Raw genomic sequence first — 12,775 nt, 5'->3', positions numbered from 1 at the left:
AGCGATGCAGCTGATTTCAATAACATGATTTGATTTCGGACAATTTAATTAAAGTTGATGTATTTAAAGTTAATATATATATCATTTCAGTCAGGATATTTTGTTTAGTTTACCATATTTTATTTCGAATAAAAAATTTGATCTCAATCAAATCATTTGATTTCAACTCCTGGAGTAAATATTTAAAGTTGAACTTTGAATATTAAGTTTCAACAGTTTCATTAAGCTAAGCCTCCCGGAATGTACCTGAAGAACCTTCAAGGATGAAAACAGTTTTCAACAAATTTCTCTTAATTGACTGATAATCAGTCAGTCGGTCGGTCGGTCGTCGGTCAGTCAGTCAGTCAAATTTCGGTGTCTACTTTTTTGTAAATTTTCAAAATTTTTATCTATCTTTGGCCGATTATATTGAATTAAATATTTCCATTCCGTAATGTCATCTAAACATTTCTTAGCCGGCTTTTGAACTTTTTTTGTTAGTTGTTCTTTTTCATTTAGCACCTACACATTTAATTAATCTATTATCCGGCACTCTGTAAATGTCCAAGTCTCAACTTTTCTACTCTGATTTTTCCGTATATATTTCTCTCAAAGCTGGTTTCTCAGGATTTCGTTTTTCATTTTCTGCCTCCACTTAAAAAAACATTTTTTTTACATCGCATCGTTTCAAACGCATTTGATCTGTTTTTTGCCTTTTTTTCATACATGCAGCAGTGAAAGCTAATTTTGACTGTTTTCGTAGATACATATTATCACATTTAAGATTTCCAAAAGTTTAAACATTCTTAGTGTAATGTGTACTACTTCTTGGTAAATATTTTTGAACAATTGTGGTAACTAGTTAGGAGAATGCCTTTAATAAATGTTGAATTCAATTTGTTAATTATATATAAAATTTACTTGAATGCTTTGCCATTTCTCTGTGTTAATTATGCGCTGTAACTGTTTGAATTTGGCTGCTGCCTCTATGTTCACCACAGTAAGAGTTGGCAAAAAACAAACGTCAAATTTATTCAGCAGTACCTTAATACCAATAAAAACTAAAATATAATACTTGTCAAACTTTTTTAGTTATCACGTCAAATTTTGATCATATTTCTAATTAAAACGGAAACGGCGTTTTTTTGTCTAAAAACTGAGATTTACAGACTTTTAATAAAATTACTGCCTCTATAGATCCGCCACTGTCGAAATCTACTAATTTACTTCAATGCAACACACTTGTCACTTCTTTTTCGTGCCTTGTTCTTTCAGGACATTGGCGACCATCGACCTCTCTTTGACTTGGTTTGTGTATGTCGATGGTTTTTTGGCAAAAGTTGTGGACAGTAGGTTATCATTACTTGCTGTCAATTTTGTTGTTTCTGGTCTTGTTACAAGATCTAGCAACAAAACAGAACTCTTTTTTAAAGTTAAAATGCTGCCAGCCAGATGACTGCAGTCAAAATTTATAAATTTGAATGTTTTGTTGCAACAATTACAAGTTTAAAACCTTGATAAGATTTGTCAATAAACAAAAAAAATAAGATACCACTGTTTCTTTAAATATAAAATTTTGAACAAAAAACAATTTTTTGCTAAACTATCAAAAGACTTTCGTCTAGAAAAATTATGTAATAGATGTGTAGTTTCCGGTAGTTAGCCGGTAGCGTGATGGTCTAACAGTTCGAGACGCCTGCCTAGTCCTGCTTTGCAGTGACCGGGATTGAATACAAAAGGAATCTCCACCTATCGCATGCCTTGTGTGTGACGCGTCGCTGTTTGTGTGTTGTTGGAACCGCTGAACGCTGGAAGAGTGTATTATAATTTCTAGTTGTGTTAAAGAAAAAGTCAATTTGAATGACTTTGTTAATTGATTTATCTTTTTGGTTTCCAACACCTGATGTACTCACCATAAACAGACTTGGAACGAAAAGACGTAAATTTTTTATTACCTACAAAACTAATGTTTTTTTTTTAGTATTCTAAACAAAGTTTCTTGCATTCACAACTTATGCAGAAGTATTCATCCAAAAAGCCATGGATGAATTTTGAACAATATTGTGAAAATAGAATTAAATACATGCCCTCTGTTCCAATTATTTAACATTGCCATTTTTGTTTTTCCACTGTTAGTTGTAGACAACGTTTTTAAAGTTAAAATTAATTCAAACATACTTCGATCAGATCTGTTTTTAAATTCGTAAAATATTGATTTTCAGAGAGGTTGACATTATTTTGAAAGCATTTGCTAATGCAAAAGAATTGAGGTGCTGTTTTTACTGTTTGTAACTGATTACAATGTATTATATTGTATCCGATGCCAAATTATCCAAATTTGATGATGATGATACATTGAACATTTTTCCCCATTGTTAACTGGGTAAAAACTTTTACATTTTGTACCAAAACATTAACAACAACAACGATGACAACAACGATAACAATAACTACATCAACACTAACAACATAAAACCACAAGCGAAAGCGTAACATCTTCAACGGAATACACACATCGACAAATCATTCGCAATCCATTGACAAAGGCATTCAACATCAAGCGATACAACAACAGCGCACAAGGCGAAGAGGGTTTAATTAGTAACGAATGCTGTGAAATGATTTGAACGTATTAATTGGAGTTTTGCTGAAAGTGTTGATGGGGTTGCTTGATGGATGGAAACGATGATAGATTTATAAATATGTAGACGTATCGTATCCTTCCATGTGTGTGTGTGTATGTGTATTATGTGATTGTGTGTGTAAATGCGTGCGTGTGGTGCACATGTCTAACTTCATTTATCTATGTTTGTTCGTTTCTGGATGCATTATCTAACTTCATATGTCTTTGTGCATTTTTGAGTTAGTTTGTGTTTCATTTATCGTTTAAGTCGTTTATGTTTCATTAGTTTTAAGTTTAGAAATTAATTTGATAATGTTTGTCGAATTTTGAAAAAGTAGGATATCAATTTTTTTTAAATACAAAATCTCCAAATAAAAAATTTTTTTGGTAAACTTTTAAACCACAACATTTAAAAAGAGTTTTGTCTAGAAAAAATGTTGTGGTTCTTTTCTAAACAAATATTTAGACAACTTTAAATATTGAAGATTAAGCTGCGTCATGGTCTGTGCTTTGATGTGTTTCTATCGGTGTTAAAGAATGTTTGTTGTATCTTTCTTTATTCTGATTTTTTAACATATTAAAAATAAAAAAGATCCAAATAGCGTTTATGCTATTTTCAATTGGTCCTTAATGGTAAAGCAAAAAGTCAAAATAAATAAACAAGAAACATAAAATAATTAGGATATTAACTCGTGTCTCCAAGTAGTAAAAATAAAAATGAGAAATTAATCATAGCTAAAATATAAAAATTAATTAGCCATTACATATTTATGGGCGACAAATAAAATAAATTTTCAACAATTTAACGAACTTACAATCATTATCTATTTCCTTTAAGTAATTCAGGAGACTGTTCCAAATTGGTGATGCATAAAAGAAGAATCGTCTGCTACTAATCAAATTCAAATTTAGCAGATTTTTTTAGCATTTTTTCTTTTTTTAACCCGAAAGACGTGCCTTAGTTTATGTGTATCAAACTTTTTATTTCTGGGCGTATTTTAAGGTTTTATTAAATATTTTAAAAATTAGGATAAATGTTCTAAAATTGTTCAATTTGAAAACATTTATAACGAAGAAAAATGACTTTAATAAAGTCATGATTAGAGTAATCAATTGCAAATAAAATTTTTTAGAGAATATACAGCCTTTGGTTGTCGTCTTATTACTGGAATTCCAAGTTACAATAAAATGGGTACGGGTACGGATAAACCAACGAAAAAAAAATTCTCAGAGAAATTGATAATTGACTAATAATTTGTTTAATATGTAATTTAAAGTTGAGTTTGTCGTCAAAGATTACAGCAAGTATTTTAAGACTCAGTTTTTCTCAATTTAAATTCCTTTAATTTTAGAATGGTTTTGTTTAGAGTCTAATTCCTTTTTATTATTTTGTTTACTGTAAAATATACTATATTTTGTCTTAGATAAGTTGATACTAATTTTATTTGAAATAGACCAGTCATTTAAATTTATCAATAGCGATTCCAATTTTTGTAGCGGTTGTAACATATTTCTATCTATCGTACATAACTAATTTTGTGGAACCGTGATCAATAAACAAACATATAATATCAATGCACCAAATAAATGTCTGCATGCATTTATGCGTCGTAAATACATGATGCTATGTTGTGATGTTTTCTGTTCAACAATACATATTTCCGTGTCACATATTTCCCCCTTTTTCTCTTTTTCTATCTCTAAATATCAAAAAATATGTGATATATATATATATATATATATACACATATATATATATTAGGATATTAATTCGTGTTTCCAAACAGTAAACATAAAAATGAAGAATTAATCATAACTAAAAGATAAAAATTAATTTGCTATTACACATTATGAGCGATAGATAAAATAAATCTTCAACAGTTTAATTTCAAGTAATTCGGGAGACCGTTCCAAATTGGAGGAGCGTAAAAGAAGAATTGTCTACTGCTAATCAAATTCAAACTTAGCTGTTTTTTTAGCATTTTTTTGTGTTTAATTTCAGAGATGTGCTTTGGTTTATCTGTATCAAACTCTTTATTTTTTGGCGTTTTTAAATCCTTTATTAAACGTTTTAAAAATTAGGAAACTTATTCTAAAATTGTTTAATTCGAAAACATGTATTAAGTTATAATGAAGAAAAATGTCCTTATATATTATATACATGTTGGAAGGAGACCATATTTTATACAGTATTGTATTAATTCTACCAAATTGTTGGCATTAATCAATTTAAAGTTTGTCTTTTCAATTTTCCTTATTAGAATTTTCTGGAATTTGTTCAATTAATTGAAAATAGAATTATTATCAAAATTCATCATACGACACGAACTAAGTAACTCACTTTGCTAAAGAACTAACTTTGCGATGTTTGAAGAAACTATATAAACCAAACCTGCATTGACGGTGATTTGTGAAAAATCAAGATAAGGCCTATTTGCATTATGATTTTGAATAACAGTTTTTTAAATTTTCATGATGAACTTGGATAGTAATTATTTTTTTCAATAAATTGGACAATTTCCAGAAAATTCTTGTAAGGAAAACTGAATAGACAAACTTTACATTGATTAATGCCAACAATTTGGTAATATTCATACAATACTTTATATAATAAACATACATATAAAATATATAAATTTAGTATGGTGATCAGTGTCTGCATGTACGAGAGTATTTAGAGGTGAAAATTTGTCGAGCAAAAGTTATATTGTACCCCTTCTCTCCCCCAGATGATAATAAATTTTCAAAGTTGATATTTTACCTCAAGCTGCCGATGAGACCTATAAAAGGACGAAACGCGTCTGCCTAAGACGAGTTAGTGGTTCACGATAATGCACATTTAATCGTGGTGGGAGAGGGCGTACAATATGTACTCGTACTGGCCGTCGTATACACAAGTAAGCTTTACAGGTTGTTGTTCTAAATATTAATTATATTATAAGCATTTAAAAGAATTTGATTAATTTGGCAGTGTTTAATATATTTATTGTTGCTCCATTTTTGTGAAAAAAAACGATTTGCATAATTAAATATTTTTTATAAAATTGTATGCCACATAGCGAAGCGATGCTTGTCTCTCCTCAACTTTCTAGTCAATGTTTCATAAAGTAGATGCACCTATGGGGTCTCGTGGCCAAGTGGTTAGCGTGTCCGTCTACCGCTCCCACGACCCGGGTTCGAATCCTGTAGTTTTACAGGTTCATCCGGGTAGCCGACCCCCGGCCAACCCGGCCGTCCATCCTTTCGAGGCAGGTAAATGGGTAGACGACGTAAGTTATCGCGTGTTGGCCGGCGAGATGGCTCAGTGATTCAAATGCTCGCTGAGTCAAACATCTCAATGGCTATCATATACTCAGCGTATATGATGCTGTGCTTGCGCGTGCACATAAATACATGTGTACGTCGTGTTTAAAGGATAAAACAGCCTTTGTGGCGGAGATGGCTGCTTCAAATCAATGGTTGAAGATATGAAAAACATAATAAAAGATATATAGATAATATATATCTCCAACATTGTAAGTGGTTCTGCGTATGTCAGGGCTGCAATAATAAAGACTAAAAAAACCTTTTGTTATATAGAATGTTCTTAAGCCTGCTGTAATAAAGCCTTGTTGTGAAAAAATGCACGATGTGTTGTTGTTGTGCTGTTGAGGTGTTGTTGAGAAGTTGTTGAGTTGTTGTTGTGATGTTTTCTTCACCATTAGCACACTTTGTTGACTGAATTAACTTTCAAACATCTGAAAGTGCAGGGTTGGGTTACGGTGTGATAAACTGAAATTAACTTGCTGACAAACTATTTCATTTAACTGTCTGAAAAGACATGCTAACAATCAAACTAAAACAAGCAAAATATTTTTTAAGATGTCATTTAAATTTTTTTTAAATTCAGCAAAATTTAACCAAAAATGTTTTTCTATGCTCTTACTTTTATTACATCCAACTTGTTTAATTTTTAGCTTAACTGATGCGTTACATCGCAACGAAATCAATTTTAAGTTATATCAGTGTACCAAAAACGTTAACAATTATGATTTTGAAAGTTTTAAAATTCAAATTATTTGTTTTAATAAATATTTTTTTCATTAAATTAATATAAATCATTGACTGTGTGGTTTTAATGTGAAATGGGATGGTTTCTTAATTTGTTTCTTGCCATGGTTTCTTCCCTAATAGTTCGATTGAAATTATCTGTCACTTTATTTTTCAAGCATAAAAATTTTAAATCAATTCATTATCATAAAGCAACAGCATGTGCGTGAACAATTCTGTTTATTTTCATGCAATAGTCGAATTCAACTTCATCGATGCAACTATGTAAACCAGTCTAAACAGTGCACAACAATATTATTACCAAGTCTAATCAAATTTACCCGAAACAAACCTTGACAATATCAACTACAACGACACAAACAACAACAACGGAAAAAACTACATAGATAACTACATGAACAACAACATTATCAAATTAAATAACAAAAACATGAACAACAATTACTTAAACAAAGGGCTGAAAATGGAGATCCACATAATAAAAGGAGGATTATTGACAGCGGACCTGCAGGATCCAGACATCGAGAACAAGTTGCCCACCCTTCCGAGCGACCTCAATGCCGTCAGACTCAAGTGGGTCGCTCAAAAGGAAACGGTTTGTCCAACTTGTGTTGTTATTATTATTTTTTGTAGTAATTTATTTTCCAACTGTGATTTTCTTCAACCTGTGAAGGAATAGTTTATCAAACTTACAGCGTTGTTGGGCGTCTGGATCAATTCCTCCAAGACCCCTTTCAATTCATATTTGTTCCTCTGATCTATTAACTGCTAACATAAGGTCTATAAGTGCACCTCCGTTCTACACAGTTGTCATACTGCTATTTCCAGAAACCGATTTTATGCATGTAACTTTTTAGCTCAAGGTGCTGTCATGTGCGAAAACCACTGAGATTCGTGAGCACTGATTTTACGAATGTATTTTTTATCATTAGCTGCGCTTTACATCTTGAATGAGACATTTCTCTTCGATCAAACACTTTGTCAAGAGTAATCTAAAGTACTTTCTTGACTTGCGATTTTGTGACCAGCTGTATTTTGAGTATTTATAGCCTGATCTGCTTTATGACTCTCAATACCTCAAGGATCTGGTATCCAAATAACCTTCACCTTTTTTTCCACTTTAGTTAATTTATTCAGTTCTTTTACTATTATTTACAAATTGTATTTACAAATGTCGTTTTTTCAAAAGTTGATGATTGGTTTGCTGATTTTAAGAAGTTATCGTGATTTTTTTCACCCATCCTTTTTTCAACTACGTTCCAGCATATCTGGCAGCCGTCAACTTTGCTTTATAACTTCTGCACCATTCTCCAGTACTGACTCTGCAGCAAACTATCAACAACTGTTTGTTGTATACAGCAATGTCTGCTTTTTCAATCTCTGTACTTTGATCAATTGAACTACCTATGAATATTTGAACGTCTGCCTTTATAGCTGTACTTATGGCCTCGTTCACATATTCCTGTCTGTATATATTATGCCAAACACCATCCATTTTAATTATTTATAAGTTAGTTGGATTTGGTTTGTATACACGGCGGTTGATACCCATACTCTTCCTTTTATTGTTGTTACTGTGGATTATTTGCTGCTGTTGTTGTTTTTATTGTTGTTGCTGCTGTTGTTGTTTCGTGCAGATCAAATTTACAAAAATCAATTTTGAACTAATAAAATTAATCGCCGAAGTTCTTGTTGGTTTAGGTTTTAAGATAACTGTTCTTATTCTACTAAACTGCTGTTGTCGTTATATTAGTAGATACGATAATAAATTACTATGATATTGATGTTTCGGTGTGGTGTTATGACGTTATTTTGACATTTTAACTTTGTGTTGCAGTTGACGTTATTGATTTATTTTTTATTTACCACGACACCAACAACAACATCGTCACATTACCATTCTTATCACGACCCTTGCAGCCGCCACCACTACATTATAATCACTAAAACCCCTACAATATCTACTCCCACAACAACCACTGCCACTAACACAACTACCATCCTCACAACCACAACCATAAACAACTACAGTTCAGATACAAGTTCAGTGAATTGAAATCTCTATCGCCAGATCTGCTCTATAATCCACTTCTCAACATACCTTCATCCGGAAACATACCCAAATATGAATCAGGTAATTTATGATGTAGTGTTGATGATGATGGTAACGATGATGGCTATGATGATGACACATTGGATGAGAATATTCTATTTGTTTTCCATTTTTAGATACTATCTGAAGTTCTGAAGTATCTTTTTTGATTTGTGACTTTTTCTATGACCAGCTGTATTTTGAACGGCTTTTGCTTGATCTGCCTGATACCGCAGTGATTTGGTATCTAGATATCCTTACATTTTCTTTAGCTAATAGCTTCTCTAGCTAATTCATTTAATTCCTTTACCAGTATTTCTATTTCGTGTTTATGAGTGTCGTTTTTCTTCAATAAACTAGTGATTATTTTGCTGTCTCTAAGGATCGTGACTCTTTTCCACCCACCATTTTCTGTTAACTACTTTCCAGCTTCTCTCGTGATCGTCAGTTCTGTTGAATAACTCTGCACCATTCTGCTGTACTGACTCCGTAACTGGCTATCAAAGATTGTTTAAATGAAAAACAACACCAGAAGTAACATCAACATCGGAGTTAAGCATAGGAACCTGAATCACTGGATTGTTGTATTTATAAATTTTTAGGGATACTGTTAAAATAATAATTTTGTAAATGGGAAGTTCAGGGAAAGGAAATCACTAGACAGGAATCCAAAAAATAATGGACGGTAATGGGAAAAATAATATAAATTAAGTTTTGATAGAAAAGAAATTTTTTAACAAACTGACTTCAAGAAACGCAGGACAAATTAAAAACATGGACACATTTGCAATTCAAAACCTCATGGGGTTCATTCATAAATATCTTTAAATTAATTAAAGTATAATTAAAACTTGATTGTGATGTTATCTTACCCAGATATCTTGAAATGTTTGCAACTATAACTATCTGATTAATTTAGGGTTGCATGGTGTGATCATGAGAATGACCAAACAATGCTCAATCATCAGCCACATTTAACTTCAAGCATCGATTAATGAAAATACAAAATTGCTTGAAAGTATTGCAGTTGATAACGGTCTTTTTTTAATTAAAACGTATTTATCCTAAGAAACGCCAGGCTGTATTTTTATAGAACATTGAAAAAATATTGAATAATTGTTATTCAATTAAAATTTTATTGCTTCTCTCAAATCATCTTCCTTATTATTGCTTGAAATTATAAGGAGTACGTTAATAATTGTATTGTATTTTGTTTGCCATTTTTGAGGAAAAGTGAAATGGGGTGTAAAAACGGGCGGGAAAGTGTGGTAATTTGGGAGGGAATTGGAAACAAATTTCAATTTCTGCTCATTTCTAATCAGAATGTCAGAAATAATAAAATTAAAAGAAGATACTATTTAAAAATGATAGATGATGATTATTTGTTTGTTTTTCACATTCTACATTTTTTGCAGGTAGTATTCCGTTTCGTTACATTCGGTACAATGATGGTGTTAAAGGTGTGTATGTATGTATATTGGTCTGGTTGGTTATGGTGTTGTATGTATGTGTGTAAGTAATTGTGCATGTTTGTAATTTTGTATCGCAACTAAATTGTTAATTGCTATAAAGTATATTTTAATTATCGTTTGTTGGTCAATCGATGAAGCTAATAAAAAGAGCATCTTTCTTACATTATTAAGGAGTTCAGCACAAAATAATCATGCCTAACACTGATTAGTAAGAGAAGTTTTTAAAAATTTTATCTAATGAATCTTTATTGTTTCATCAAAATAGCCAATGAAAAAACTACAAATGGAAAAGTTTAAGTTGAAAAATGTGAACGCAGTTGAATGTTTGAAAGAACTTCAGCATGAATCGTTCTGATGAAAGACAAGGCGTGAAGAAAGTATGCTATGCTGTTTGGAAGCAATGTTTCTTCATGTGTTGTTGTTCATTTGTTAACATACAACCCCGGATGCAGTGATAGAACAGAATGACATCTCATTGAGAGATCGGAGATCAACACATCGATGTTAATCACCCGTCCCACTCATCAATTTAATTAACCATCCACCTCAGATTTCTTGTATTTCCAGCTAATTCATAACAAATGCACGCATATCTGAATCATCTAACGTTGAATCATCTCTCTTAAAATAAATTGTATTACGGCTGTGTTGATGCAACGATCGATGAAAAAAGAAACGTTAGCAGGTCTCTTGTTCGTCACTCCAGACGTAAAAGTTTAGATGCTTCCGTGCCACAAAGATTGTGCTACCAACACCTCGACGCACACACACATCACATATGCACACGCAAGCCCCGCATCATACGAGTATGATGGTTTTTGAGTCTTGGACAGACAGTATTCGAACCATGCCATCGCGTAAAAGCAGCGCGAGACATAGCACTTCTACCGACTGAGCTAACTCGGTGACCGGATATTTACGTTTTCTTTTGTCTTGCTCGGCATTTTTATATTTGAAATAATATATGCGTTTGTTTTAATTATTTATCATTAAAATCAAATTAAAATCAAATAAGTTTTTTTTATAACCACTTCAATAAAATGTTTCAAAGCATAAAGATTGTTAGCGGAAACAGGGAATATTTTAAATTATTTTATAAAATAACATTACTTAACCAAATCACACTTTAAAAAATCGATATAATTTATTTTAATTTAAAAAAATTAGCAAATGAGTATGTTGTGAGATTATCATACAGATGTTACATGCGGCAAAAGAACGTCACCACGCAGCACACACAAGCAGCAGATAAATCCAAGTAGATAAAAACAGATACATACAGTAGAAACACTTCTAGATACTTATAATTAAATAGTAGATGCACATGCAGAATATATACATACACATGAATGTAAATAGGTTTACATGTACGTGCACATACACACTGCTATTCAAAACGAAAAAATATACAGAACGAGGAATGCGAAAAATAATGAGAGTGAATAAAAGTGAAGTAGTAATTGAGAGATGAACAGCCAGGCAGCGGAGTGATGAAGAGGCGAGACATGCCAAGTGCTCATTTGTCGATCGTAAGAAAGTTTGCAGAGCACATCATTCAGTTATAAAGCCGACATAAACGTCAGCAGTCGGCGTATCTGCTTCTCATACATGAATCCGCTGGTCATGTACTCATAATAACATTCAGATTTTTGTTGCCATTTTATTGTTATTAACTTTTATTACATCCTGTTACTATCATTATCTTTAATATTTTGCTCTTATTAAAAATGCGGATGAAACATTGTCATTAACCTCACACACACACACACACACACACACACACACACACACACACACACACACACACACACACACACACACACACACACGCACACATACACACACACACGCACACACACACACACATATATATATACGAGTTATTGTGTTATTTATTTAATAATTCTGACAAAATTGACGATGCGGAATTCATTTACGAAATAATGGATTTCTACAATTGTGAAGATATTAGAATAGCAAAAAAAATACTTACCAGCGATCTAGATGCATTAAATCTAGAAAAAGATGATAAAATAAAGCCAAACAGTTCTGGAAACTCTAAAAAGGACAAGGTTAGTGATTTAATACTAACAATAAAAACAATTCTGAGCAACAAAATTGAAAGCAAATTGCCTCAGTATGCTGCTCTCAACCTTTTTAAAATTCCAAGCTCAAAAAAAGCTAAATTTGAGTCAATTCTTGACGAAAAGTTAAAAAAATTAGAAGAACTATTTATTGAAGAAAGAAACATCTTCCGAGAAATAGTAAATGATGCGGCTATTAACAATAGCTCAAAAGTAGAAAGAAAGCAGCAATCCGATTGCAAGACCGAATCGAGCAAGCAATCTGACTGGTCAGAGATTGTAAAACGTAAAATTAAAAAGAGCTCAAATGTTCAACACGTGGCGAATGTTCAACACGTGGCGAATGTTCAACACGTGGCGAATGTTCAACACGTGGCGAACATCAACATGTTGAAAACAAAGAAAAAAACACACAACACTAACATAGCAAATATGAAAACAGTTATAGGCACCCAAACGATAAACAAACAAATTA

General features: G+C 32.0%; 2 protein-coding genes across 2 annotated transcripts in view; both read left to right on the top strand.

Moving 5' to 3' along the window:
* Positions 1-5,469: 5,469 nt before the first annotated feature.
* HELRODRAFT_173126 (hypothetical protein) lies at positions 5,470-11,111 on the top strand (the record flags this gene model as incomplete). The annotated part of the gene is made up of 7 exons (XM_009019740.1): positions 5,470-5,499; positions 5,695-5,854; positions 7,108-7,247; positions 7,348-7,497; positions 8,684-8,786; positions 10,160-10,204; positions 11,008-11,111. 7 exons carry the CDS (start codon positions 5,470-5,472, stop codon positions 11,109-11,111), a joined length of 732 nt encoding a protein of 243 aa, XP_009017988.1.
* Positions 11,112-12,159: 1,048 nt separating this feature from the next.
* HELRODRAFT_173125 (hypothetical protein) overlaps positions 12,160-12,775 on the top strand; it is a gene marked incomplete at both ends in the record, with an annotated part of 2,953 nt that continues 2,337 nt past the window's right edge. The window contains one exon of the mRNA XM_009019739.1: positions 12,160-12,689. Coding sequence (XP_009017987.1) covers positions 12,160-12,689 — 530 coding nt within the window. The remainder of the gene's footprint in view (positions 12,690-12,775) is intronic.

Source organism: Helobdella robusta (genome assembly GCF_000326865.2).
Source record: "Helobdella robusta unplaced genomic scaffold HELROscaffold_25, whole genome shotgun sequence".
In the NCBI taxonomy this organism is placed as follows: domain Eukaryota; kingdom Metazoa; phylum Annelida; class Clitellata; order Rhynchobdellida; family Glossiphoniidae; genus Helobdella; species Helobdella robusta.
The sequence above is the reverse complement of the archived record's forward strand: the minus strand, read 5'-3'. Positions and strand labels throughout refer to the sequence as shown.